This window comes from Callorhinus ursinus, unplaced genomic scaffold (assembly GCF_003265705.2).
Source record: "Callorhinus ursinus isolate GAN/ISIS: 27379988/994484 unplaced genomic scaffold, GSC_fseal_2.0 scaffold13, whole genome shotgun sequence".
Classification (NCBI taxonomy): Eukaryota; Metazoa; Chordata; class Mammalia; order Carnivora; family Otariidae; genus Callorhinus; species Callorhinus ursinus.
Genome location: NW_027397075.1, coordinates 30,451,405 through 30,478,008, shown reverse-complemented (window position 1 = coordinate 30,478,008; position 26,604 = coordinate 30,451,405). Strand labels below are relative to the sequence as shown.

The 26,604-nt window shown below is 38.9% G+C and overlaps 1 protein-coding gene across 8 annotated transcripts in view; it reads right to left on the bottom strand.

Annotated features, from left to right (window-relative positions):
- Positions 1–26,604, bottom strand: part of DNM3 (dynamin 3) — a 569,456-nt gene that overhangs the window by 328,308 nt on the left and 214,544 nt on the right. For all 8 annotated transcript variants that reach the window (XM_025878034.2, XM_073900029.1, XM_073900023.1 and 5 more), the window contains 2 exons: positions 25,675–25,813; positions 3,518–3,604 (listed from right to left, as the gene is read on the bottom strand). In XM_025878034.2, coding sequence (XP_025733819.1) covers positions 3,518–3,604; positions 25,675–25,813 — 226 coding nt within the window. The remainder of the gene's footprint in view (positions 1–3,517; positions 3,605–25,674; positions 25,814–26,604) is intronic.

Here is a 26,604-nt window from a genome sequence, read left to right as displayed (position 1 = left end):
CTATTATTGTAATATAGACTATATATCATATTATATTTTACATGTACATTGCACCTTATGCTTTTTATTTGTTGTGTATACCACAAATGTAACTAATTATCTGTATATATTTTGTTTGATGTTTTGCTTCCCTGCGAGAGTACAAGTAAGCTCCATGGAAGCAGGAATTATACTTGTCTTGTTCACCACTTTATGCCCAGAATGTAGCATGATACACATAGTAGGTGCTCAGTAAGTATTTGTGGCTATAAATTTATAACTTCTACCAGCCTTGAAAAATACTTTACTTTAAAGGGAGCAATTTATTACCATTTTATAATTAGTACATGGCCACTTATTATTGTTTCTCACTACCCAATGCTATGAGCTCTAAGGCTTTGCTTTCATGGCTAATCTCGGCTGGTCATCTGGCCAAATCTTGCTGTGAATCCCAAGGGGACCTGGCAAAAAGAATAAATGGATCACCCCAAATCCATCCCCACTACCAATCATAAAGCCAAGGTACAGGCACTATTAGGTCAATAACATCGTACTTGTATGAAAAAGTTTCATGTCATCAGATACAGTTTCATTTCTTCTCTTAATGAATAAAACTAAAGAGTTAGGAGGAATCATCATTATTAGATTATCTGTGGTATTGCCTCTATTCTCCCTACAATGAAGCCAGATTCTGTTAAATGTCATACTCCCAAATCTGTTTCGCCAAGGGTTTGTATCAATAAACCATAATGTTTAAGCACAAATAAATTGTTGCCACCATAAAGAGCAAAATATCTACATAATTCTCAACACTGCCTAAGGTTGTCATGAATATCTTGGCCGTTCATGCACATTAATTTGGACTGCACTATAGGAAAAAAGTAGAAAAAAAATAAAAACTATGGCTGCTCTCATTCATATTCCTGGAAACTGGGAGTCTGTGTTCATCCTAGGAAAAGAGCCAGGTTGCATGTGGGGGATGAAAAGGAAAATAGTACATTTTTTTCTCATTTTTTCACCTTCTCAGAGCTTCTCACTGCCTTTTTACCCGCAGTTACTGAGTATTTAAAGAAAAGGAAAGCTACCCCTGCTAGCAGTAATTGCCCACAAAGTCAGCCACTTTCACACGCAATGGCATGTATGGAAGCACCTGGATTAAGAGCAGGCACACATAGATGTTTGAAAAAACTGTTTAAGAAAAAAGTTCACAGATTTATGGTTTCCCATATTTTTTAATTTTGAAGACTTTTACCCCCACACAAAGCTTCCAGAGCAGAGGCTGGTAATAATTTCTTAAAAATCTTTTAAAACTGAAAATAACTGCAAGAATACCTCAAAGCATTTCTGGTACAGAGGCTGGAGGAAATGGGTCACTCTCTGACCAGCTACTTCAGAAGCATCATATGACCCAAAGCAGCACAGAGTTCAGAACTCATATGTGAGATCTATACAAACTGATATATTCAAATACCAAGAACATGCATGATTTTACTATGCTACACAGGTCCATATTACAGGTGTCAAGCACCAGCTTTAGGTGGTTAATTGATTAACTGTCATCATTACATCAGAGTTGCAGATGGAAGACAATTTCTCTTGAAATCAGAAAAGGCAATTCTTTCTCACAGATACTATGTGTCATAGCTCTTCAGGAAAAACAATGAAAACAACTTAAAATTAATGAAGAACTAAGAGCTGTATTTGGATTACTTCATTTCATCCTCACAAAATGCCTCTGAGTTAACTAACATTATTATCCCACTTTAAGATGAGGAAACTCAAGTATAAGATGTCAAGTACCTTTTTATTTACACAGAAAGTAATGGGAGGGCTTGCATTCAAACTCAGGCAGTCTAAACTGGAAGCCCACAATCTTAACAATGTTAAATTTGAGAATATCATTTTAGGAAAGCAAAAACTCTAAAACATGAAACATAAAGAAGTTAACAATTGCTTATAATTAAGATAATAATTGTACTACTTTTTCCTCAACGTTGTTTTTACATAGGATCCCTAAGAGTTAAGTAGGATATATTATCCCTTGAATTTTATAAAGATACCAAATTAAAATGGTTATCATATTGACTTAAAGTCAGGAGTATGGCTAATACAAGAACTTAAGTTTCCTTGGTCCAGCAGCAGCCATGACATTAGATGTGCGGGGGAACTTCTGGCGGCGGGATTTTATATCTGGGCCTGGGCTTCACTTCATTGGTTCATGAGTTAACACAGATTTGTTTATCTCCACTAAGTCACAAAGCCTGTTTTTTCCCCTTTGGGCTATTGTAGCTATCCAAGGGTGTGGAAGCTGGAAAACAAGTGAAAACTATAAATAATGGTTAATTAACTTTCAAAGCACAATGATAAAAATTAGTAGCAATGAATCCCATAGCTCAAGCAGAGAGCAAGCTGTTACCAAATCAAATATCCCAACCTATTGGGCCTCCATCCTGTCTCTTCACTTCCTCCTGCCACCCCTCCCTCTCCACCCCTGCATGCACCCTCTGTGGCAGGTTGCCTGCGTCTCTCTCCTTGCAGTTTGTCTCACTCTTCTATTTTGCCTTCCTCCTTTTTTCCCCTGGCTGTCCCTCTCCACCTTTACAACTCACCTAAGAAGCACAAAAATCTTGGAATTCCAACTTATAGAGACTTCTGAGATCATATGGACCAACATCCCAATGTTAAACATGAGAAAACAACAGTCCTGAGAAGGGATTTTCACAAGAACATGCTGTTATTTTGTGGAGAACACATGGCCTGGATCCAGTGTCCTCTCCGTGCTGTCACAGGGGTGTCCTGGAATCCAAGAGCACTTGAAAACCTCCGTGCTTCCCATTATGTTTTCTAAATAACTAAGAACAAAATCCAACTAAATTTAAGAAGCTTTTATTATTTTCACATAGTCCTTAGCTTTTTTTTTAATTAAGTATCGTCACATAAAATAATCTTTTGAATTCACAGAGCTGAATAGGATTAGAAGATAATTTTAAGGTCACGCCTTACAAGCCATAGGCATTTACTAAATAGAAACGTTTAAAAGAGCTGTTCTTAAGGATAAGCACCTCAGAAAAGAAACTGCAAACACCAAACACTGTGTGTAACATTTTTGGAATTTATGAATATCCTGATACCCATCTGTGGGCCCATTAAAGGTTAAGAACCCCTGCCTAAAGAAAAAATGTGGTATGTTTCTGGATTCTTGGTTTTCAAAGTGGGGTGTGTACATGCTAGGGGTACACATGATGATCCATGGAACACTGAGGGAATAAAAAAAGTAATGGAACTCCTATTACTGCTTTCAAAATGTCATCCTTCTGAAGTTTTTATACTTGTTTATATTTTTAACGTACACAAGATGTTAGCATAGCAACACATGGATAAAATTCATCAATAAGTACAAATAAACCTATGTGGTTGTGTTCGCAGCTACTTTTTTCCATTCAGAGACAGGCCAACTGCTGGAGACCACCAGACAGCCCCAGAGAGAGACCTTCTGCTCCCCACAAGGACCCTGCCTGCCAAGGAAGCCTCCCCTCACCTGGTCCTTTGTCTTCCCTTCTCGTTCGCGAATGTGGTTGGCAACAATCCTTTCTGTTTCCTCACAGAGTCTGGGGAAGTTTGCCAGCTGTTAAGAGAAACAGACCTGAGTGTTAATACTCAAAAAGTTATGTTTCAAAAAAAGAAGCAGAGAGAAATTATTTTGTCTTATAGAAGGTACATATAGCAAATCTGAAAGCAAAAGTAAAATATCCTAAAGAAAAATGGCAGAGGGACAGAAGGGGGACCACAAACTATAATCAAAATAACTACGTTATCTGAGAGGAAACACTTTAAAACCAGTAGAGAAATTCCCTGAAAACAACAACAACAACAACAACAACAAAACCCAGAAACCCAAATACCATCTACTACTATGCTCTACAGAGTTGGCACTTAATAAAGTTCAAAGATAAAGAAGATGGAAATGAGCATGAAAAGGAGAATAATAACTCACATTTATAGAGTACTTACCATGTGCTGTGTGCTAAATACCTCATGAATTATCTCATTCAAAATTCACAATAATCATAAAAGATAGATTCTATTATTAACCCCATTTTATAAAGGAAAAAAGTGAAACAGAGAAGTTAAGTGACTGGCCTAAGAGTAAACAGCTCAGAATTGGTGGGTCCAGGATTCCAACCCAAGTCCTCAGACTCCAGGGCCCATTATCTTCTCCACTACTCTTTGAGAATGATTCATTCCATGAACCACAGAGATATTTTTTTTAATTCCTTCCTAACAGATGTGTTTGTGTGTACACAAATAACTCATTTTAATCATTCATCCCATCTAAATTATGCAGGTAATTGTCAAAAATTTAATTTACAAAAGGGAATGAATTAATCATAGTTGTTTTCAATGTAAGGAAGAAGAATGGGATGTTATGAGGATGTTTAAGGAGGCCTATCCTAGAAGGACTTCGTCAGGTAAAGTTGTGTAGGAACAGTGGTGGGGAAAATGAAGCTCTCCAAGCATAAGAATGTGTGTGAAGGCAATGCAGGACAGGGACAATGAATGGTAAAAGAAATAAAGGAAGATCAGAGCAGAGAGTGAGGAAGATGATCCGATGGCGAAGCTAGAAAGATATACAGGGATCATATCAGGGGGATCCTTGCAGACCTGCTATGAATTTTGGCTCCTGAAGCAATTCAGACGGGAAATGATGGTGAGTTGGCCTGGGATGGCAGGAATAGAATGGAGAGAAGGGTGCAAATTCATGGCTTAGGACAGGCCAAAGGTTAATTCCAATTCTTATTTAAAGCACTTGCAAAAAAAAAAAAAAAAGCACTTGCAAATTAATAAAAATAATACTAATATAAAAACAGGCAAGGTAAACAAGGGCAAAAATGAACTATTGGGACGTCATAAAGATAAATAGCTTTTGCACAGCAAAGGAAACAGTCAACAAAACTAAGAGGCAATCCACAGAATGAGAGAAGATATTTGCAAATGACATATTAGATAAAGGGCTTGTATTGAAAATCTATAAAGAACTTATCAAACTCAACACCCAAGGAACAAATAATCCAATCAAGAAATGGGCAGAAGACATGAACAGACATTTCTGCAAAGAAGACATCCAAATGACCAACAGACACAGGAAAAAGGGCTCAACATCACTCGGCATCAGGGAAATACAAATCAAAACCACAATGAGATACCACCTCACACCAGTCAGAATGGCTAAAATTAACAAGTCAGGAAACGACCGATGTTGGCGGGATGCGGAGAAAGGGGAACCCTTCTACACTGTTGGTGGGAATGCAAGCTGGTGCAACCACTCTGGAAAACAGTATGGAGGTTCCTCAAAAAGTTGAAAATAGAGCTACCCTATGACCCAGCAACTGCACTACTGGGTATTTACCCCAAAGATACAAATGTAGTGATCCGAAGGGGTATGTGCACCCCAATGTTTATAGCAGCAATGTCCACAATAGCCAAACTATGGAAAGAGCCTAGATGTTAACAATGAATCATGGAACGCTACATCAAAAACTAATAATGTGATGTATGGTGATTAACATAACAATAAAAAATTTTTTAAAAAGAGCCTAGATGTTCAGCAACAGATGAATGGATAAAGAAGACATGGTAGATATACACAATGGAATATTAGGCAGCCATCAGAAAATGAAATCTTGCCATTTGCAATGACGTGGATGGAACTAGAGGGCATTATGCTAAGCGAAATAAGTCAGAGAAAGACAATTATCATATGATCTCACTGATATGTGAAATTTCAGAAACAAGGCAGAGGATCATAGGGGAAGAGAGGAAAAAAATGAAACAAAACAAAACCAGAGAGGGAGACAAACCATAAGAGATTCTTAATCTCAGTAAACAAACTGAGGGTTGCTGGAGTGGAGGGTGGCGGGAGGGATGGGGTGCCTGGGTGATGGACAATGGGGACGGTATGTGTTGTGGGGAGTGCTGTGTATTGTGTAAGACTGATTAATCACAGACCTGTACCCCTGAAACAAATAATACATTATATGTTAATTAAAAAAACAGGCAAAGAATATGATTTTATTAAAAAAGAAATTTAATGATCAATAAGCAGAAGAAAAATATTAAACTGCACAAATGATCCAAGTAATGCAAAGAAAGATAATAACTATCATGTTGTCAAATTGCTTTAATTATTTTTATAATCCTTAATACAGATGCAGGTATACCAAAACTAGCACAGTTTAAACTTGCTAAAGTAGTGACAATGAGAATAATCTTTCTGGAAAGCAACTTGGCAATATGTATCAAAAAATCTCAAAGCCATCCATTTATATACCTGTTGACCTAATTATTTCACAGGATTCTGAGATAAAATAAGGACATTCATCACAGCATTACTTGGAATAGCAATAATAAGACAAATGAATAAACAAAACTCTTTAAACCACTTAAGTCTCTAACTCTAATAATATTAAATAAGGTAGACCCACTTATGGGATATAATTGGCCACTCCAAATAATATTCAATACCTAATTTTTTATCCTATCCAATTCCTAAATATTATCTAATAACATGGCAAAGTGTTTATAATATGACACTAAGTGAAGAAAATCAGGCTACTAATTGTATAATGTGATTACACACAAGCATACACATACATACACATAGTCACAGGCCACCATATACCCTTGATATCCTTCAAGGACACAGCCTGAGACCTAACAAATCTTAAAATTCTTGAGTAATATTGTAGCACCTAATATTCTCCTAACTTTAAGCAACTAGAACTAGGCCTCCCTGAGCCATGGCTGCTCCATGGTCAAACAAGGTCACTGTACACACCAACTTTATAGTATACATGATGCACACAGTGTCTTAGCTAGACAATAAACTGCAATTCTTCATGGAACCATCATAGTCACAAATCACAAATAAATATTAAACCTCCTGAAGCTGCAAATCTACTGTCTGTACACAGAAAAAAATCTACACAAATACTACAAAATGTTAATAGGCATAACTTCTTTGAATGATGGGATTATGCATAATTTGCTTTTTTTTCTATATACATCCCTATATTCTCCAAATTTTTCTACAGTGACCATAGAGTACTTGTATAACATCATAATAAAAGCATAGAAACCTGGCTGCCTTGGTTACCTCAAAAATCACAGCCCAGTGTCTATTCATGAGGTCACCAAACCATTACCCTGTTACTGAGACCCCAAGCTGAATCCTGAGATGTATGCTCATTTGGGAGCTTATTTCATGAATAACTGCAGGATACAAATGGAACTTCCACTTCAAGTTTTGGAAGCATTCTCCAAGAAAAGTTCTATCATCCCAGAAGCCCTTTTATACTGAGAGTATTGTAAGTTATTTTTTGTGAGGCCTGTAAAAAGTTTTAAATGTAGAAGAGATAGCCAATCAATACCAGTTGTTCTTCCTGACTAGTGCAAACCTGGGTGGTATATCTGACCGTAACCACTAGCCTGCCCTAGGCCACCAGAGTAACTGCTGTCTCTCCTCTGTGCTCAGGGCATCCCAAGCTAACAATGCACCTTTGCTTTTTGACAATAGCCACACAAATATAGAATCGTACTCCTGTAGAAAAGTGGCTACACAGCAATAGTGGTCTACTGAGGAGGACAGGCATGCCTTCAACAGCATTTAGAAAATGGATGATAGCAGAAGGTTATTTTTAAAACACCAAATAGTGGCACTATAAATATTTATTCAGAAAAAAAGTATTTGATAATTGAAGGACCCCAGGCTAGTATGCAGCCATCATGAAGTCAGAGAAAGGCCGAAATGGCAAGAATATCCCAAGAAGTAGAATCACCCAAGAACCCTCCCATCTCCTGGCCTTGACAGGAGGATTGATCTTGTGTGCGTGCGTGCGTGTGTGTGTGTGTGTGTGTGTGTGTGTGTGTGTGTCTCCTAACCTTTCCAAGCTTACTATCCATGGGCTTAATTTCACCAGGAAAGGAGCCCACCAGAGCTATAACTTTGTACCTATAATTGAGACAACTGGAAAGTAAATGAGTCTAAATTCTAAGTGGAACAAAAGGGAAAGAGAAGACGCTGGAAGAGGCCCCCCAATGGAAGCAAACGAAGAGAAATACTGAAGGGGACACTGAGAAGTTCAGGGCCTAGGCATTGCTGAAAGGCAGTAATGCAGCTGGTATGGCTTCTATCTAGCTGGTTGGTCTGGAAAAACTATAGAAGTGTTTAGAACCAAAATGTTGGCTTGAATTGCTGGCTCTCAAATGCAACACTCCAGTCCCAATTCTTCTCACAATATATATAAGAAGAAGGCAAACATCCCACTCACATTCTGAATTATTTTGATCAGGCTTCTTGTCACTCATTTCCTTAGCTCATTCAATGGGAGTTCCTGCTCAGTTTGCTTAACCCTTTTCTTTGTTTTAAAAAATACTTGACTCTGGGCACCTGGGTGGCTCAGTCGTTAAGTGTCTGCCTTTGGCTCAGGTCATGATCCTGGGGTCCTGGGATCGAGCCCCGCATTGGGCTCCCTGCTCCATGGGAAGCCTGCTTCTCCCTCTGCCACTCCCCCTGCTTGTGTTCCCTCTCTCACTGTGCCTCTCTCTGTCAAATAAATAAATAAAATCTTTAAAAAGAAAAAAATACTTGACTCTGAATGCTCAGTTCAATTCCTTGCCTCTCTTCCTTGTCTCTTTTTTAAGGCACAATCAGTTTCCTCAACTATTTTTAACCATTATAATTTCCAATCTCTTTTGCTCTGAATACCAAATTGAAAGGCTGCAGTTGTTAAGAATATATTTACTTTGTCAAAATCATCAAAATTGTAATCATGTATGCCAAAATAATATTGATCTAGAAGACACCATCTTTAGACATTTATTCCCCTATTAACTATTTAAATATTCTAGAAATTTATTTATATAGAATCAAGGAATTAAGATTTTGCTATTGGTTATATTAATTTTATATTCCCAAATTCATTTCACGACCATCATTCATTTAACAAAGATTCACTGGGCAACTGCCATAAGCCAGCTTGATGCTCAGTTTTTGTCAAACTACCTGATATTAAAAACCAGTCTTGTGGGGCACCTGGGTGGCTCAGTCAGTTAAAGCGGCTGCCTTGGGCTCAGGTCGTGATCCCAGGGACCTGGGATCCAGCCCTGTGTCGGGCTCCCTGCTCACCAGACAGTCTGCTTCTCCCTCTCCCTCTGCCTGCCAGGGAAACAAACCATAAGAGAGCCAGGGGCAGGCAGAGGGAGAGGGAGAAGCAGACTCTCTTGTTCTCTCTCTCTGTCAAATAAATAAATAAAATCTTAAAAAAAAACAGTCTTGAGTGGCAGGTTGACTATACGGATAAATTGTCATACCAGAGAGAAATATTTTATAAAAATCAAGGGAAAATGCAAAAAAATAAATGGCCAAACCTGCTCTGAGAAGGCCTCAGAAGATTTGATGCTGAAATCATGATAGTGAGGCTTCCAGACAGAGCTGGACATCGACCAAATGACAAATTACTTCTAAAGAGCTTATTGTTAAAATTACACTAAATACGCTTAAGTAATAAGGAATATTCAATGTAGAAAGAATGCAATATATATGATGTTAGGAAGCAAAAACTTAAATATATAATTCCAAGAAAAACTTTTAATTATGGTCTGAGCAAAAGTAGTATCAGATATTTTTTAATACAAAAAATGTTTTAATAAAAGCCAATATTTTAATATTTTGGTGGCACCTCAATATAAAAATTTACTTTTAAGCATGGACCACATTTTTCCCTAGGGGGAAAAAATAACACTTGAATGGCCTTTTCTAGCCAATAAAACAAAAATTATACACTTATAAAAGTTACTAACTATTGATTAATCAGATCATGAGAGCCATGCTATTAGGTTTCTCTTGGAACAAACACAAGATGAGGCAAGATTTCCACACCTTCAAGAGTAACTAGTTCACTGCCTTAAGCAAAGACTCAGGTTATTAGGTACCATCTGTTCATAGTTCCATACCAAACATAAATCGAGAAAATAAACCAGAGACCAGAACAAAATTTTTTTATGCACATGACTTGAGTTGATTGGTTTGGCTAACCTAAAGGTATGGGCTCTGCTTTGATCCAAAAGCCATAAACTTCCCAATGTTGGCCACTCATTACAAACTGAGGAGGAATAATGATTTTACTGCTCATTAAAGCATACAATAATTTTATTCCATTTCTGTGAATTAAAACCTGCCCACAAATCCTAGTAATCCTTTATTTATGTACAGCATAACGCTGGATTCATTCAGGAAATGAGAAAATATTTATTTATTATTATGAAATAATCACATTTATTATGAAAAAAGGGAAAAACAATATTCACATTTACAAAGGTAATCAAAGATGAGAAACAATTCTAATATAAAAAGGTCAAGAAATTGCACAAGGGTAAATGGGAAAATTTTTTATTGAGTGTTCTGTATTTTAGGAGTGGTATGGGAAGTCTCAGAAGACCTAACTGAAGATGGTAGAAGGGGAAGGGAGCCAGGGCCATTGAGGCAGCCTTGGGTAAGTGGTCAGGGAGAGAGAATATGTTAGCCCTCCTTCTCCAAGCAGGCAAATCCCAAATCTCTACACCCTGAATATGTTCTACAAATGGTAGAGTATATGATGGAAGAACATGTATGGTATGTTGGTAGGTTCTCACCATAACATTTCTTCTAAGCAGAGAAATGGGAACTCTAGTGTCAGCTGGCAAATGTTAAGGAATAAAAATAAAATTCCAACCTTGGGTGAAATAAAGCTGAAAGGTAGTCAGAAGAGACAGCCTCACTAAGTAATTCAGAGCCCACCCAAATAGGAGGTCAGCGGTAGGGTTGACACTGTCTCAAAACAACACCTGAAGATAATAATCAGATTTTCATTTCCTTTCTTTCCAAGCTTATCTCTGGTAGACATATTAATGAGCGGTTTAAAAAGAAAAATCAAAACAGAATGTAAAGGGAAAAGTGGAGGCCGGCGCAAATTACAAATTAAGAATTAATTATAAAGACCATAAATTCTTTAGTGAATTATGAGATGAAAAGGTGAAAATTCTGGAATATTATTCAGCCATTAAAAAGAAGGAAATTCCATCATTGGTGACAATATGGATGGACCTCGAGGGCAGAGGCTAAGTGAGAAACGTCAGGCAGAGAAAGACAAATCTGCATAATCACACTTAGAGAATCTTCTGGAAACTAAGAAGCAGTAACAACAAGGGAGCTCAGACACTGAGAACAGATTGGTGGTTGCACCTTGGTGAGATGGGTGAAAGGCGTCAAAAGGTACAAACTTAAAGAGTTATAAAATAAGTCCTGGGGGTGTAACCTATGTACAGCATGGTGACCATAGTTAATAATACTGTACTATATATTTGAAAGTTGCTGAGAGTTGATCTTTAAAGTTCTCATCACAAGAAAACATTCTTGTAACTGTGTGTGGTGATGGATGCTAACTAGGCCCGTTGTGATCATTTCACAGTATATGCAAATATTGAATCATTATGTGATACATCTGGAACTAATATGTTATATATCAATTATAGCTCAATAAAAAAAGTGGGGGTCAGGGTTAAAAACAAGTAACAGTAACAAAAAGGCGAAATTCCTATCCCTTAAAAGCCAAGTCCCAGACCTGAATTCCCTATAATACCCGATGAAAGGTTCAAACTTTAATAATCAGCCTGATTTGAAACCTGAGTTATGTAAGGCATCTATATGCAAAACACAGCACAGTTTGTTAGACTGGACAGCTAGCTGTTAGAGGAGGGGAAATGTGAGTCTTTTTGTATAGAGTAGAAACCACAGCAGATCTATCCAGACCTAAATGAAAGCCCTACTTGAGCAGGATGCTTTGCAGCTATTCTCCTACAGACTTTCATGGAAGGTAATCAAGTGGCTACTTCAGTCAAACTGATCATCACCTGCCACATCAATGAAACATGATTCATTTATCCTTTCAAGTACTCATACAATAATTACCATTGAAAATCTGGCTGTTTTAGGGTTGTGAATACAGTGTTGAACAAATCAAGTCCTTACTCCCGTGGAGCTTATATTCTCCAAGTCCCTTTATTGTCCAATAAGAAAAACAAAAGACATACATAGTGTAATTCATGTGGTCATATGTGCCACAAAGAAAGACAAAGTTTGGTAAGTAGATGAAGAGTGATGTGTGTGTGTATGTGTATGTGTGTGTGTATGTGTGTTTGAAAGGCGGCATATATAACTGTAGACAGAGAAGTCATAGAAAGACTCTGATTAGGTGGCATTTGAGGAAAGACTTGAAAAGAAGCAAGGATGTGATCCACACAAATACCTTGAGGCAGGGCATTTCCAACATTGAGAATGAGAAGGACAAAGGCCCTGCCATCTTCTCTCCTTGACCTGTTGAAGAAACAAGGAGACCAGTGTCGCTGGAATGGACCAAGGGGAAAGTGGGAAGAGCCTAGAGATGAGAAGGAATAAAATCATGTAGGACCTTAAAAGCCAAGCTAAGGACTTTAGAGTCACTTGAATAGTATGTGTACTCAGAGCAAGATATTTACTCACTTAACATGCCACAGAATTCAGCATTTCTTCTAACAGCACTTTTTAATGAAAAATTTTCCTTGTATTTCTAACAGCCAACTAAGGAATCTTTTCTATTTCCTTGCAAAGCTTTTTTTTTTCCTTTTTCTGAGCAGGGTAAAAAAAAAAAATCAATTAATTGGTATGATGGCAATCCAAGAATGTGGTTTCCCAAGAGGCCAATAAATGGCACAGTTGCTAAACTGTGGTTTAAAAAACAAGATGTTCCTCTCAGTGCTTCCTGAAAGAACCTCAGGACCCTGCAACGGTACACTGGAGAACTGGGGGTAAAGAAAAGCAGCTGAGAGCCGATGCCCATCAGAAAAATTCTGAAATTGACATTTCCCTGGAGTGAAGCCAAACAGCTCATAAAGCTCTAATGTTCTTGTCTTGTCCCCCAGTGCCCCAGACACAACAGTGAGAAAATATCCGAGAAGATTGCATTCCCCCAGCTTAGAAGTCTAGCTTTGTGTTTTGTTACTTGAACAAACATAAATCCCATGTTTTTCACTGAGGTTTATTTATGTGGCTTAAGGGGAAAAAATTAAATATTTTACACATAAGACACTCAACATGAGAAATATTGTAAATGAAAATACTGTTTTAAGAATATACGTGCATATGTATATATATATTCACAATACAGCTAGGGTAACTATGCCCTTCAGATTGCCTGGGGCAGTCTCACTTTCCTTCTACTATTCCCGTGAATTTATGAATAGCTCCCACTTTCAATCTCAAAAGAGTCCTACTTTGGATGATAAATTACATAATCGCGTTATCTATGGCTCATGTGCAAAAGGGGTCAAGTAATAAAGTCCTGGTATAATCAACTTTAATTAAGATTATTTTGCTTTGCAAAAGATTTTAATTAGACCAGTTTTAAAGTAAAAGAACTTGGAGGTAGACATAATGAGGGCAAAAGTCAAGAACAAAATGAGAAATAAGGAAAATTAAAGAAAACCTGATCAAATTTTATTATTTTAAAAGGAATGACCAAAATATTCTTTTAAAACCAAGTACAGATTTCTTTAGCATCAGGGTAACTTTAGAATATCTAAATTGTTAAAAAGTATTTATAGAATGCCTCTGCTGTAGGGTTAGTCATTACATTAGATGCCAAGAATAAAAAGATAAAAGACACAGCTTTTTTTTTTTTAAAGGAGCTTACAATCAACAAGAGGAGACATCCAGCTAAATAAATAAATTACAAACAAACCACAATGTAGGACCATAAATGCTGTGATAGAAGTAAACACAGGGTGCCAACTAAAGCACTGAAAAGGGAGTAAGGAGAGAGATTAGGAGAGGACTCACAGAGGCCCTCTAGGAAGATTTCTTAGGTAAATGATGATGATTGAGCTGGATCATAAAAAATGAAAGGGCAGGTGAAGACCAGAGGAGAAGGAGACATTCGAAACAAAGAGAATCACGTGTGTGAATGGTAAAGGCATGAAAATTCCACGAGGATGGCGCAAATCACTTGGAATGGCTGAAAAAAGCACAAAGTGACAATAGATGGAGCTAAAGAAGTATATTCAGGGATCACATGTGAAACTAAAAGCAACTGTAAATGATTTGTACCTTATTCTCAAGATACAAGAAGCCATTGCACAATTTTGAGGGAACAGGCAAAATACATGTCCATATTTTAGAAGGGCCACTTTGACAGCCGTGGGGAGGATGAATTTGATGGTGGCTAGACTGGAGGTAGAAAGATCAGTTAGGAGGCCGCTGGAGTAGTTTAGTTAAAAAACAAAAACAAAAAAACTGTTCAGGGCCATAAGTTAGGAGAGAGAAATGGCAGTAGACTGTGGAGTAGACCATTTTAGTAAAGAGGCTTGAGCTGGAGCTATGGATTTGGGAACCAACAACCTTTTAAGCTGTAGCTCAGCTATGGCAAATATGATCTGGCAGGGAGAAAGGACAATAAGGAAGAGAAGAAACCAGGAGCAAGCTCTGTGTGACTCTGGTGTTCAGAGGCAGGAAAGGTAGATAAACTCTTAAAGGAGACAGAGGAGGGATCATGAGAAAGATGGAAGAGAAGCCATGAGAGGGGGTGTCAGCTTCAAAAAGAAAGTGGTCTACAGCATCAGGAATGAGTACACATTACATTGGGCAATCAGGTCTCTGGTCGACCTGTATCATAATTACTCAATAGAGTAGTGGCATGGAAGCCACATTTCAGAGAGTTACGAGTTAACTGGAGATAAGAAAATAAAGACAGCAAGTGTAAACTACGTTTCTCCCAAAAAGGTTTCACATGAAGAAAAGGAGAAGAATAAGGTAGTAGATAGGTTTTTGTTATTGTTGCTACTGCTTTTAAGTTAGGAGAGATTTTTTTTTAATGTGATGGACAAAGTGACAATTTAAAAATAGAAGAATCTAAAGAATAAGTTCCTTAAGACGGTAAGAGTACATATAGGAGCCCAGCCCCAGTCAGGGAAACCACCTCAACAGGGACAAAGGGAAGGAGGAGCAGGGTTGGGGATATCAGTAAGATTGGAAAATTATTGTTCTCATTTATGGCCCCTATTTTCTCTGAGAAATCATTACTTAAAATAAGAATGAAATTGTTAAGCAGAGAGTAGTTATAGGGAGAGCAAAAGAGAGAGAACTGGAAGGGTAAGAGCTTGTGACAGAGTATTAAGCATAGGTAAGGAATTTCCCTCACTTTCTCCTCCACAGCACCCTTCACACCTCACTGACAAAGTAGGAACTCTCATCAACACTTCTGCCCTCTTGGGGAAGTCCTATGGAGGAAATTTATATTCTTTTCTCCAGCTCACAGAAAAAGGGGCGGGGGGGGGGAAGACATGTTGACTAGTAACATGGTGAGAACCTGACATGCATCAGTCCTGAGCTCTTTGTTGGGTAGGGTGGGCACATTAAGTTACTGCTCACATGTGGCTCTCTTTTACTGGTTTACATTCCCGCTGATGTAAGGCAAAATACTCTGTATTTCTTATGGGTGCACATCTAACTCTCTCCACCACTGTTGGCTTTAAGGTTTACTGTTGGAAGGGGAAGTAGCAGGAGGCTCCCACTTGAGGAGCAAGTCCCAGACACACTTTCCAATCTAAATTTATCAGCAGTAAACTGGATACTAAATTTCAATCCTCCTCTAAGCTTTTTTCCTGATTTTCTAATTTAAAACCTAAAGAAGTTACAGGGGTGATCAGCATTCTGAAAACCTTAGATATACAGTTTCAATTTCTGAAGGGGGGCAGAGCAAGATGGCAGAGGAGTAGGAGAACTGGATTTCATCTGGTCTCAGGAATTCAGCTGAATAGGGATCAAACCATTCTGAAAACCTACGAACTCAACAGGAGATCAAAGAAAAGAATAGCAACAACTCTCTGAACAGAAAAGCGATCGCTTTCTGGAAGGTAGGACCTGCGGAGAAGTGAATCCGAGGCGATATTCAGGAGAATAGATGGTGGGGGCCTCCGTCCGCCGCTTCTGGCAAGTGATAGAGCCCCAGAGCACAAATTGGAACTTTTAGAAGTCAGCTCCGCTGAGGGACGTCGCTCCAGTGGCTAAGCTGGGGGTGGAACCCTTGCTGGGACAGTGTAGTCTCAGGACCCTCGGGGTCACAGAAAGACCAGGGGTGCCTGAGTGCGGCAGAGCTCCCAGGTATCAGAGCAGGGAAGCCAGCTGCAGAGACGGAGCCGAGGCGCGGGCTCTCAGCTCAGGGTTGCCATAAACTGTGATTCACGGCCCAGTCGGGCCACTGCTCCTCCAGCAGGGAACCAACAAGAGACAGATCCGGGGAGACTCCCCTTCCTCCCCTGGGAGGAGCAGCGCGGGAGCGCACCGCAGGGATCTGCTGGGTTTGGAGACACCACACGGGGTCAGGTGCCAGAGATAGAAACGCTCAGTCACAGGCCGGGTGGGCACAGTGTGGCTGGAGTCCAGGGAGACGAGAGTGATTGACTGCTTTTCTCTGGGAGCGCACTGAGGAGCGGGGCCCTGAGGTCTCGGCTCCTCTGGGGCAGAGATTGGGAGGCCGCCATTTTCACTCGCATCCCGCAAAGCTGTACGGAAAGTTTACAGGGAACAAAAGATCCAGAGAGCAAACCCGAGCAGATTATTTAGCTCGCAGGGACAAGGGCGGGGCAATTCCGCCTCCAGCAAAGACATCTGGGAACCATGGCAACAGGCCCCTCCCCCAGAAGATCAGCAAGAACAGCCAGCCAAGACAAAGTTTACCAATCAATGAGAACGGAAGAACTCCAGCGCTAGGGGAATACTGCACATAGAATTCATGGCTTTTTTACCATGATTCACTAGTCTTTCAAACTTAATTTTTTTAACTGTCTTTATTTTTTTTTGAATTTTTCTTTTTCCCCTTCTCAGCCAATATCTTATCAATCCCTTTTTAAAAAAAAATTTTATTTTTCATTTTTAGAGTCATATTCTATCCCTTCATAGTAGTTACCCTTATTTTTGGCATATATATTTAAGTTGTTCTCTCTTTAAAATTTTGAGATACAGTTCCTTCTAATAGATCAAAATATACCCTAAATCTCTAGTGTATGGCTTTGTTCTAGTCTCCTGCCTGATCGCATTCTCTCCCCCTTTTTTCTTTCTTTTTTTTTTTTAAATCCTCTTCTTTCTTTTTTCAAACAACTTATCTAATCAATTCCTTTTATACAATTTTTTATAATTATCGTCTTTCCAGTCATATTCCATCCCTTTATCATATCAACCCTTATTTTGTACATATATAAGTCTTTCTTTCTTAAAAATTTTGGGAGGCACTTTCTTCTAACAGACCAAAATGCACCGAAAATCTAGTGTGTGGCACTGATCTATGCACCAGCCTGATCATATTTGATCATATTCTGGTTTTTTTTCTTTTGTTCTGTTTTTGTTTGTTTTTATCTATAGTTTTTCTTTTTCTTTTTTTCTCTTTTTTCTTTCTTTCGCTTTCTTTTCCCCTGGTTTCAGGTCTTTTCTGATTTGTTTAGAGTATATTTTCTGGGGACGTTGTTACCCTGTTAGCATTTTGTTCTCTCATTCATCTATTCTCCTCTGGACAAAATGACAAGATGGAAAAAACACCTCAACGAAAAGAACAAGAGGTAGTACCGTCTGCCAGGGACCTACTCAATACGGACATTAGTACGATGTCGGACCTAGAGTTCAGAATGATGATTTTAAAGATACTAGCTGGGCTTCAAAAAAGCATGGAAGTTATTAGAGAAAACCTTTCTGGAGAAATAAAAGAACTAAAATCTAACCAAGTTGAAATCAAAAAGTCTATTAATGAGGTTCAATCAAAAATTGGGGCACTAACTGCTAGGATAAATGAGGCAGAAGAGAGAATCAGCGATATAGAAGACCAAATGATGGAAAATAAAGAAGCTGAGAAAAAGAGAGATAAACAAGTACTGGATCACGAGGGCAGAATTCGAGAGATAAGCGATATGATAAGACGAAACAACATTAGAGTAATTGGGATCCCAGAAGAAGAAGAAAGAGAGAGAGGGGCAGAAGGTATATTGGAGCAAATTACAGCAGAGAACTTCCCTAATGTGGGGAAGGAAACAGGCATCAAAATCCAGGAGGAACAGAGAACACCTCTCAAAATCAATAAAAATAGGTCAACACCCCAACATCTAATAGTAAAGCTTAGGAGTCTCAGAGACAAAGAGAAAATCCTGAAAGCAGCTCGGGAGAAGAGATGTGTAACCTATAATGGTAGAAGCATTAGATTGGCAACAGACCTATCCACAGAGACCTGGCAGGCCAGAAAGGAGTGGCATGATATCTTCAGAGCACTGAATGAGAAAAATATGCAGCCAAGAATACTATATCCAGATAGGCTGTCATTGAAAATAGAAGGAGAGATAAAAGGCTTCCAGGACAAACAAAAACTAAAGGAATTTACAAACACGAAACCACCCTACAAGAAATATTGAAAGGGGTCCTCTAAGCAAAGAGAGAGCCTAAAAGCAGCATAGATCAGAAAGGAACACAGACAATATACAGTCACAGTCACCTTACAGGCAATACAATGGCACTAAATTCATACCTTTCAATAGTTACCCTGAATGTAAATGGGCTCAATGCCCCAATCAAAAGACACAGGCTATCAGATTGGATTAAAAAACAAGACCCATCAATATGCTGTCTGCAAGAGACTCATTTTAGACCCAAAGACACCCCCACACTGAAAGTGAGGAGGTGGAAAACCATTTACCATGCTAATGGACACCAAAAGAAAGCTGGGGTGGCAATCCTTATATCAGACAAATTAGATTTTAAAACAAAGACTGTAATAAGAGATGAAGAAGGACACTATATCCTACTTAAAGGGTCTATCCAACAAGAAGATCTAACATTGTAAATATCTATGCCCCTAACATGGGAGCAGCCAATTTTATAAGGAAATTAATAACAAAATCAAAGAAACACATTGACAACAATACAATAATAGTGGGGAACTTGAACATCCCCCTTACTGAAATGGACAGATCATCAAAGCAAAAGATCAACAAGGAAATAAAGACTTTAAAGGACACACTGGACCAAATGGACTTCACAGACATATTCAGAACATTCCATCCCAAAGCAACGGAATACACATTCTTCTCTAGTGCCCATGGAACATTCTCCAGAATAGATCACATCCTAGGTCACAAATCAGGTCTCAACCAGTACCAAGAGATTGGGATTATTCCTTGCATATTTTCACACCACAATGCTTTGAAACTAGAACTCAATCACAAGAGGGAAGTCAGAAAGAACTCAAATACAGGGAGGCTAAAGAGCATCCTACTAAACAATGAATGGGTCAACCAGGAAATTAAAGAAGAATTAAAAAAATTCATGGAAACCAATGAAAATGAAAACACAACTGTTCAAAATCTTTGGGATACAGCAAAGGCAGTCCTGAGAGAAAAGTATATAGCAATCCAAGCCTTTCTCAAGAAACAAGAAAGGTCTCAAATATAGAACCTAACCCTACACCTAAAGGAGCTGGAGAAAAAACAGCAAATAAAGCCTAAACCCAGCAGGAGAAGAGAAATCATAAAGATCAGAACAGAAATCAATGAAATAGAAACCAAAAGAACAGTAGAACAGATCAACGAAACTTAGAGCTGGTTCTTTGAAAGAATTAACAAGATTGATAAACCCCTGGCCAGACTTATCAAAAAGAAAAGAGAAATGACCCAAATCAACAAAATCATGAATGAAAGAGGAGCGATCACAACCAACACCAAAGAAATACAATTATAAGAACATATTATGAGCAACTCTATGCCAGCAAATTAGATAACCTGGAAGAAATGGATGCATTCCTAGAGCTGTATCAACTACTAAAATTGAACCAGGGAGAAACAGAAAACCTGAACAGACCTATAACCACTAAGGAAATTGAAGCAGTCATCAAAAATCTCCCAACAAACAAGAGCCCAGGGCCAGCTGGCTTCCCAGGGGAATTCTACCAAACATTTAAAGAAGAATTAATACCTATTCTCCTGAAACTGTTCCAAAGATTAGAAATGGAAGGAAAACTTCCAAACTCGTTTTATGAGGCCACCATTACCTTGACCCCAGAACCACACAAAGACCCCATCAAAAAGGAGAATTACAGACCAATATTCTTGATGAACATGGATGCAAAAATTCTCACCAAAATACTAGCCAGTAGGATCCAACAGTACATTAAAAGCATTATTCACCACGACCAAGGGGGATTTATCCCTGGGCTGCAAGGTTGGTTCAACATCCGCAAATCAATCAACATGATACAATACATTAACAAAAGAAAGAACAAGAATCATATGATCCTCTCAATAGATGCAGAAAAAGCATTTGACAAAGTTCAGCATCCTTTCTTGATCAAAACTCTTCAGAGTATAGGGATAGAGGTTACATACTCAATATCATAAAAGCCATCTATGAAAAACCTATAGCGAATATCATTCTCAATGGGGAAAAACTGAGAGGTTTCCCCCTAAGGTCAGGAACGCGGCAGGGATGTCCACTATCACCACTGCTATTCAACATAGTATTAGAAGTCCTAGCCACAGCAATCAGACAACAAAAAGAAATCAAAGGCATCCAAATCGGCAAAGAAGAAGTCAAACTCTCACTTTTGCAGATGATATGATACTTTATGTGTAAAACCCAAAAGACTCCACCCCAAAACTGCTAGAACTCATACAGGATTTCAGTAAAGTGGCAGGATACAAAATCAATGCACAGAAATCAGTGGCATTCCTATACACCAACAACCAGACAGAAGAGAGAGAAATTAAGGAGTCAATCCCATTTACAATTGCACCCAAAACCATAAGGTACCTAGGAATAAATCTAACCAAAGAGGCAAAGGATCTGTACTCAGAAAACTATAAAATACTCATGAAAGAAATTGAGGAAGACACAAAGAAATGGAAAAACGTTCCATGCTCATGGATTGGGAGAACAAATATTGTGAAGATGTTAATGCTACCTAGAGCAATATACACATTCAATGCAATCCCTATCAAAATACCATTGACATTTTTCACAGAGCTGGAACAAATAATCCTAAAATTTGTATGGAACCAGGAAAGACCCCGAATAGCCAGAGGAACTTTGAAAAAGAAAAGCAAAGCTGGTGGCATCACAATTCCGGACTTCCAGCTCTATTACAAAGCTGTCATCATCAGGACAGTATGGTACTGGCACAAAAACAGACACATAGATCAATGGAACAGAATAGAGGGCCCAGAAATGGACCCTCAACTCTACGGTCAACTAATCTTCGACAAAGCAGGAAAGAATGTCCAATGGAAAAAAGACAGTCTCTTCAACAGATGGTGCTGGGAAAATTGGACAGCCACATGCAGAAGAATGAAACTGGACCATTTCCTTACACCACACACAAAAATAGACTCCAAATGGTTGAAAGACCTAAATGTGAGACAGGAGTCCATCAAAATCCTAAAGGAGAACACAGGCAGCAACCTCTTCGACCTCAGCCGCAGCAACTTCTTCCTAGAAACATCGCCAAACGCAAGGGAAGCAAGGGCAAAAATGAACTATTGGGACCTCATCAAGATAAAAAGCTTTTGCACAGCAAAGGAAACAGTCAACAACACCAAAAGACAACCGACAGAATGGGAGAAGATATTTGCAAATGACGTATCAGATAAAGGGCTAGTATCCAAAATCTATAAAGAACTTATCAAACTCAACACCCAAAGAACAAATAATCCCATCAAGAAATGGGCAGAAGACATGAACAGACATTTTTCCAAAGAAGACATCCAAATGGCCAACGGACACATGAAAAAGTGCTCAACATCGCTCGGCATCAGGGAAATCCAAATCAAAACCTCAATGAGATACCACCTCACACCAGTCAGAATGGCTAAAATTAACAAGTCGGGAAACCACAGATGTTGGCAGGATGTGGAGAAAGGGGAACCCTCCTACAGTTGGTGGGAATGCAAGCTGGTGCAACTACTCTGGAAAACAGTATGGAGGTTCCTCAAAAAGTTGAAAATAGAGCTACCCTATGACCCAGCAATTGCACTACTGGGTATTTACCCCAAAGATGCAAATGTAGGGATCCGAAGGGGTACGTGCACCCCGATGTTTATAGCAGCGATGTCCACAATAGCCAAACTGTGGAAAGGGCTAAGATGTCCATCGACAGATGAATGAATAATGAAGAAGTGGTATATATATACAATGGAATATTATGCAGCCATCACAAGGAATGAGATCTTGCCATTTGCAACGATGTGGATGGAACTGGAGGGTGTTATGCTGAGTGAAATAAGTCAATCAGAGAAAGACATGTATCATATGACCTCACTGTTATGAGGAATCCTTAACCTCAGGAAACAAACTGAGGGTTGCTGGAGTGGGAGTGGGGTGGGAGGGTGATAGACATTGGGGAGGGTATGTGCTACGGTGAGTGCTGTGAATTGTGCAAGACCGTTGAATCACAGATCTGTACCTCTGAAACAAATAATGCAATATATGTTAAGAAAAAAAAAAGATGATAGCAGGAGGGGAAGAATGAAGGGGGGGGAATCGGAGGGGGAGATGAACCATGAGAGACGATGGACTCTGAAAAACAAACTGAGAGTTCTAGAGGGGAGGAGGTGGGGGGATGGGTTAGCCTGGTGATGGGTTTTAAAGAGGGCACGTTCTGCGTGGAACACTGGGTGTTATATACAAACAATGAATCATGGAACACTACATCAAAAACTAATGATGTAATGTATGGTGATTAACATAACAATAAAAAATTTAAAGAAAAAAAATTTCTGAAGGGTATCCTGGTAGAACATTTGTCAATGATGATAAAGACCACAAGAGGTCATGGCAGTATCATACCAGTGTGGAATGAATGGAGAGACACTGGAGTCAAAGATCTCAAAGAACAGTAGCTACTAGATGCTGGACACGATCTCTACATGGATCTCTACTGAAATCATCCACGTTGAAGGTGAATTTAGGATGAAGAGGAAAAATGTAAGTGAGGTTCCAAATATCCTGACAAATTCAAGGGAGTGACTAGGATGTGATGGTGACAGTGAATAGAAGGGAAAAACAGAGCTGGTACCACTGGGGCCTTTACTGAAGAATTTTACAGGATGTTGAAGGCATAATGTTTGGAAGCCACAGAAGGAGAAGTGGGCAGATGTCAAGCCTGATGCAGGTCCTTAGATTCTTTGGGTTTGAGCCAATAAGAGAGATGCAGCGTAAGCAATAATCTCAGGGAGAAAGCGAGGTTTTAGTTAAGACAATATATACAGTGTTTTTAGAAGACAGTACAAATATACAACTACCATTGATCCAGAGAGCATAACGGAAAGGGAGGTTCAAAGGGTGGACAGCAAAAGAATAGAAGCCAAAAAGTGTCCAGGAACAAGCTGTCTCTTCCCATGTCATCAGGACTGACTGTTGGTTTTCCTGCAAGTTGAATACAATGGGAAATGATAAAAAAAAAAATGATTCATACATACCATAAACAGTCTATATAACTTAAAACATAAATGTACACACATGTGACAATCTTCTGATGTAAGGCCAAGGCCTGTTCTCTGCATATGGATCTGCTGATTGGAGTTATGCGTCTTCTGTCTTACATAAACCACATCCTTCATCTATGATTTCTACTTTGGCTTTCTTTAAAGCAGAGGGAGAACCTGAAGACACTTGTAAAATAATCTGAATGCAGAGCCCATCTAGATTTTTATAACTCTCCCCACCTTCTTTCGGCATTGTCCTGCCTACACCTCGTCAACAGAAAAGCTTTTATAGCTAATGTTTATCAAGTCTTTCCAAAGCTGTGTTTATGGAAACAAAACTCAAAGTCTTTTCTGTGTTTGATCAGTTCATTTGCTCTTCATTTCAACATGATTAAAATAAGAAATACAACTGGCTAAATAGGCTTGAGGACAAGGACAACACAATGGGCTCTTGGGAAAAAGATAGCTTTCCTGGTGGGAACAGAAGCACATGGGCAATCTCAAGGGAAGCTTTTGGCTGGAAACATCTATGTGCTGAGGGTGGTGACCATGTGGCTAACAGAGAAGGCAACAACAGCTAATTCAGCATCACTTCCAAGGTGGCCCATGAGGAGAGCTTTAACTATACAGGTGGAAAGAGTGACCACACACTGAGGTACAGGCAAGGACAAATAGGAATGTGAAGTATTATTGATGGGCTTCGAGTGTTCAAATGGAGAGCTGGTGTAGAGATTGCGGTTTTTTTCTACTCCACGTGCATCCTCTTCCATTTCCTCAGTCCCTTAACTCTTACGGCTTTTCTCATTTGGGAGGAAAGAAACTAGGACATTAAGGAACAAGGTAGAAGAATAATAAGAGGTCTAGAGAAAAAGTCTGAAGCTCCAGGGCCACTTCTGGGCCCCAAGCTATTCCCCTCTTATCTCCTTTTCTTTTAGCATTGGCATCTAGAGATTTAGCTGGCTCTCCTCTTTCACTACTTACATCTTTCTTCATCTGAATTTTTCTGCCAGGTAACTGGAAACCAAATTCATATTCATCTACATTATCTGTCTCTCTTCCCACTGGTTCTTCAGGGAGGTTACTCAGAGTAACCATACAGAAAGGGAAGGGTAACAAAACCTACAAAACCAGAACAATCTATACTTTCAAGAAATAAGTACCAGCGTTGAATGCCATGGGGTTAGGCCTGCCCTACCCTAAATATCACCACTAACTCCCTTCTTACAGTTTCCAACACAGGGTATCCCTTTCATGCCCCCATAGAATGGATGGAATCCAGCACAATTCCTCTATGTTCCTCAGTGAGGAGTCCCCCACAGGGGAAATCTCTCCCCCACTACTCTATTTCATAGATTCAACAAATACCACAAAGTAGAGAGTACTGGGTGCTACTAAAATGGCCCTTTATAGACTAGCAACCAGTTCCTGAGCACTTGCTACGGTTAATCAATGTGTTAAGTGCCCCATGGGTTTGAGGCATCATCATGCTTAATTCTCATGGAGGTAGTATTGTTATTATTATCATCTTCTTTTTACAAAGAAATTTAAAAAACTATAAGGGACTAAGTATGATACTCAAGGTCACACAGAAAGTAAGTAGCAGAGCCAGGATTTGAATCTAGGTAACTGGACCTCAGAGCCCGGCGTCTTTATTACTACACTAACTGCTGCTTCCCAAAATGTCCAGGTTCAAATGGAACTCATTTAAAATTTAGAACATTTCAAATTTTTTTTACTGATATACACAATGTCAATGATTCCCTCCCCCGACAATTACCCCATCCATACACCATAAGAAAAATTAGTTGAGGGCATTCGCCTAATTGTTCTAAAGTGATATTTATCTGCTTAAGAAAATAAGGAAAAAACAGCTGACTAAAATATACTCTTTCTGGTTTAAGCAACTCTATTTGGCACTGGGTGATAGAAGACAGTATCCCTGCCCATCTACCATGAAAGCAACTCCCACTCAATACTTTTCACAATCCTTCCCCTAGGGCAAACATACTACCTTTTACAACAAAGTGAGGGGTCAGGGAAAGAGAGGCATGTAGCAGGGTAGGAAAGATGGGTAAACCAAAAAGTTAATTGTTAGAAAGTTAAATAATTCAAACTTACTTTTTTGGTACATTTCTTGACAGTGTTGATTAATTCTTGTATGACCAGATCTACACTCTTCAAGGAAGGTCCTTTCAGCTTTACGATTTGCTTTTTGACTATTGCTTCAAATGCCATGTCTGGAGTAAACAACCCTGTCCTGAATATAAGAAAGAAAGCAGGACATTAGATTTTTTTAAATTAAGTATTATCCAATACTTTTTTCAAAAAGGTTTTATTTGACATGCCACCTAAAGCAAGCATGTAATACCCAAGTTTAAAAGTTACATAGTGATTTATTCTATCAACAGTATCATTTTTTATTACAAATGTACAAATTATGATATCTTCACTACTACTATTTCATAATGAATTTCATTCTATAGATGATTAGCATTACCTAAAAACAGTTCCCAAAATGTTTTCATGGACTGGAATAATATGACCTCTAACTAATGTTTAACTGTAATTCATCTTATCTCACATCACAGCAGTAAACACCAATGCTACAATAAAAATGGTGTCCTAAATTTCCATTTCTCTGTCTAAAGTATTCCAAAAGCAAGCCCCTCTTTTCCTTCATAGAGCAGAAAATAATCCTCATTTTGTCAACAGTGAAATAGTAGTGTTCCTGACTATGCAATCTATTCTTTCCTGGAGAGATGTATTCTGGCAAGCTCAGTGGTTTCCGGGTGCTAGAGAAAAAGGAAGGTCCTGGGGTGCTAGAGGAAAAGGAAGACAAGTAAGTGGGACTAGCCTAGGACCTAGGATGCCTAAATTGTTAGTTTACAAAAATAACAAATGACAACCAAAATAGCAAGTATCTTTTCACTTGGCTAGAATTAATTCAAATTGGTGTCATAACAATGCTTTTCTCATGCTGGGCAGGAGCTCAGGAAAGCAGGTGTGTGTGTGTGTGTGTGTGTGTGTGTGTGTGTGTGTGTGTGTGTG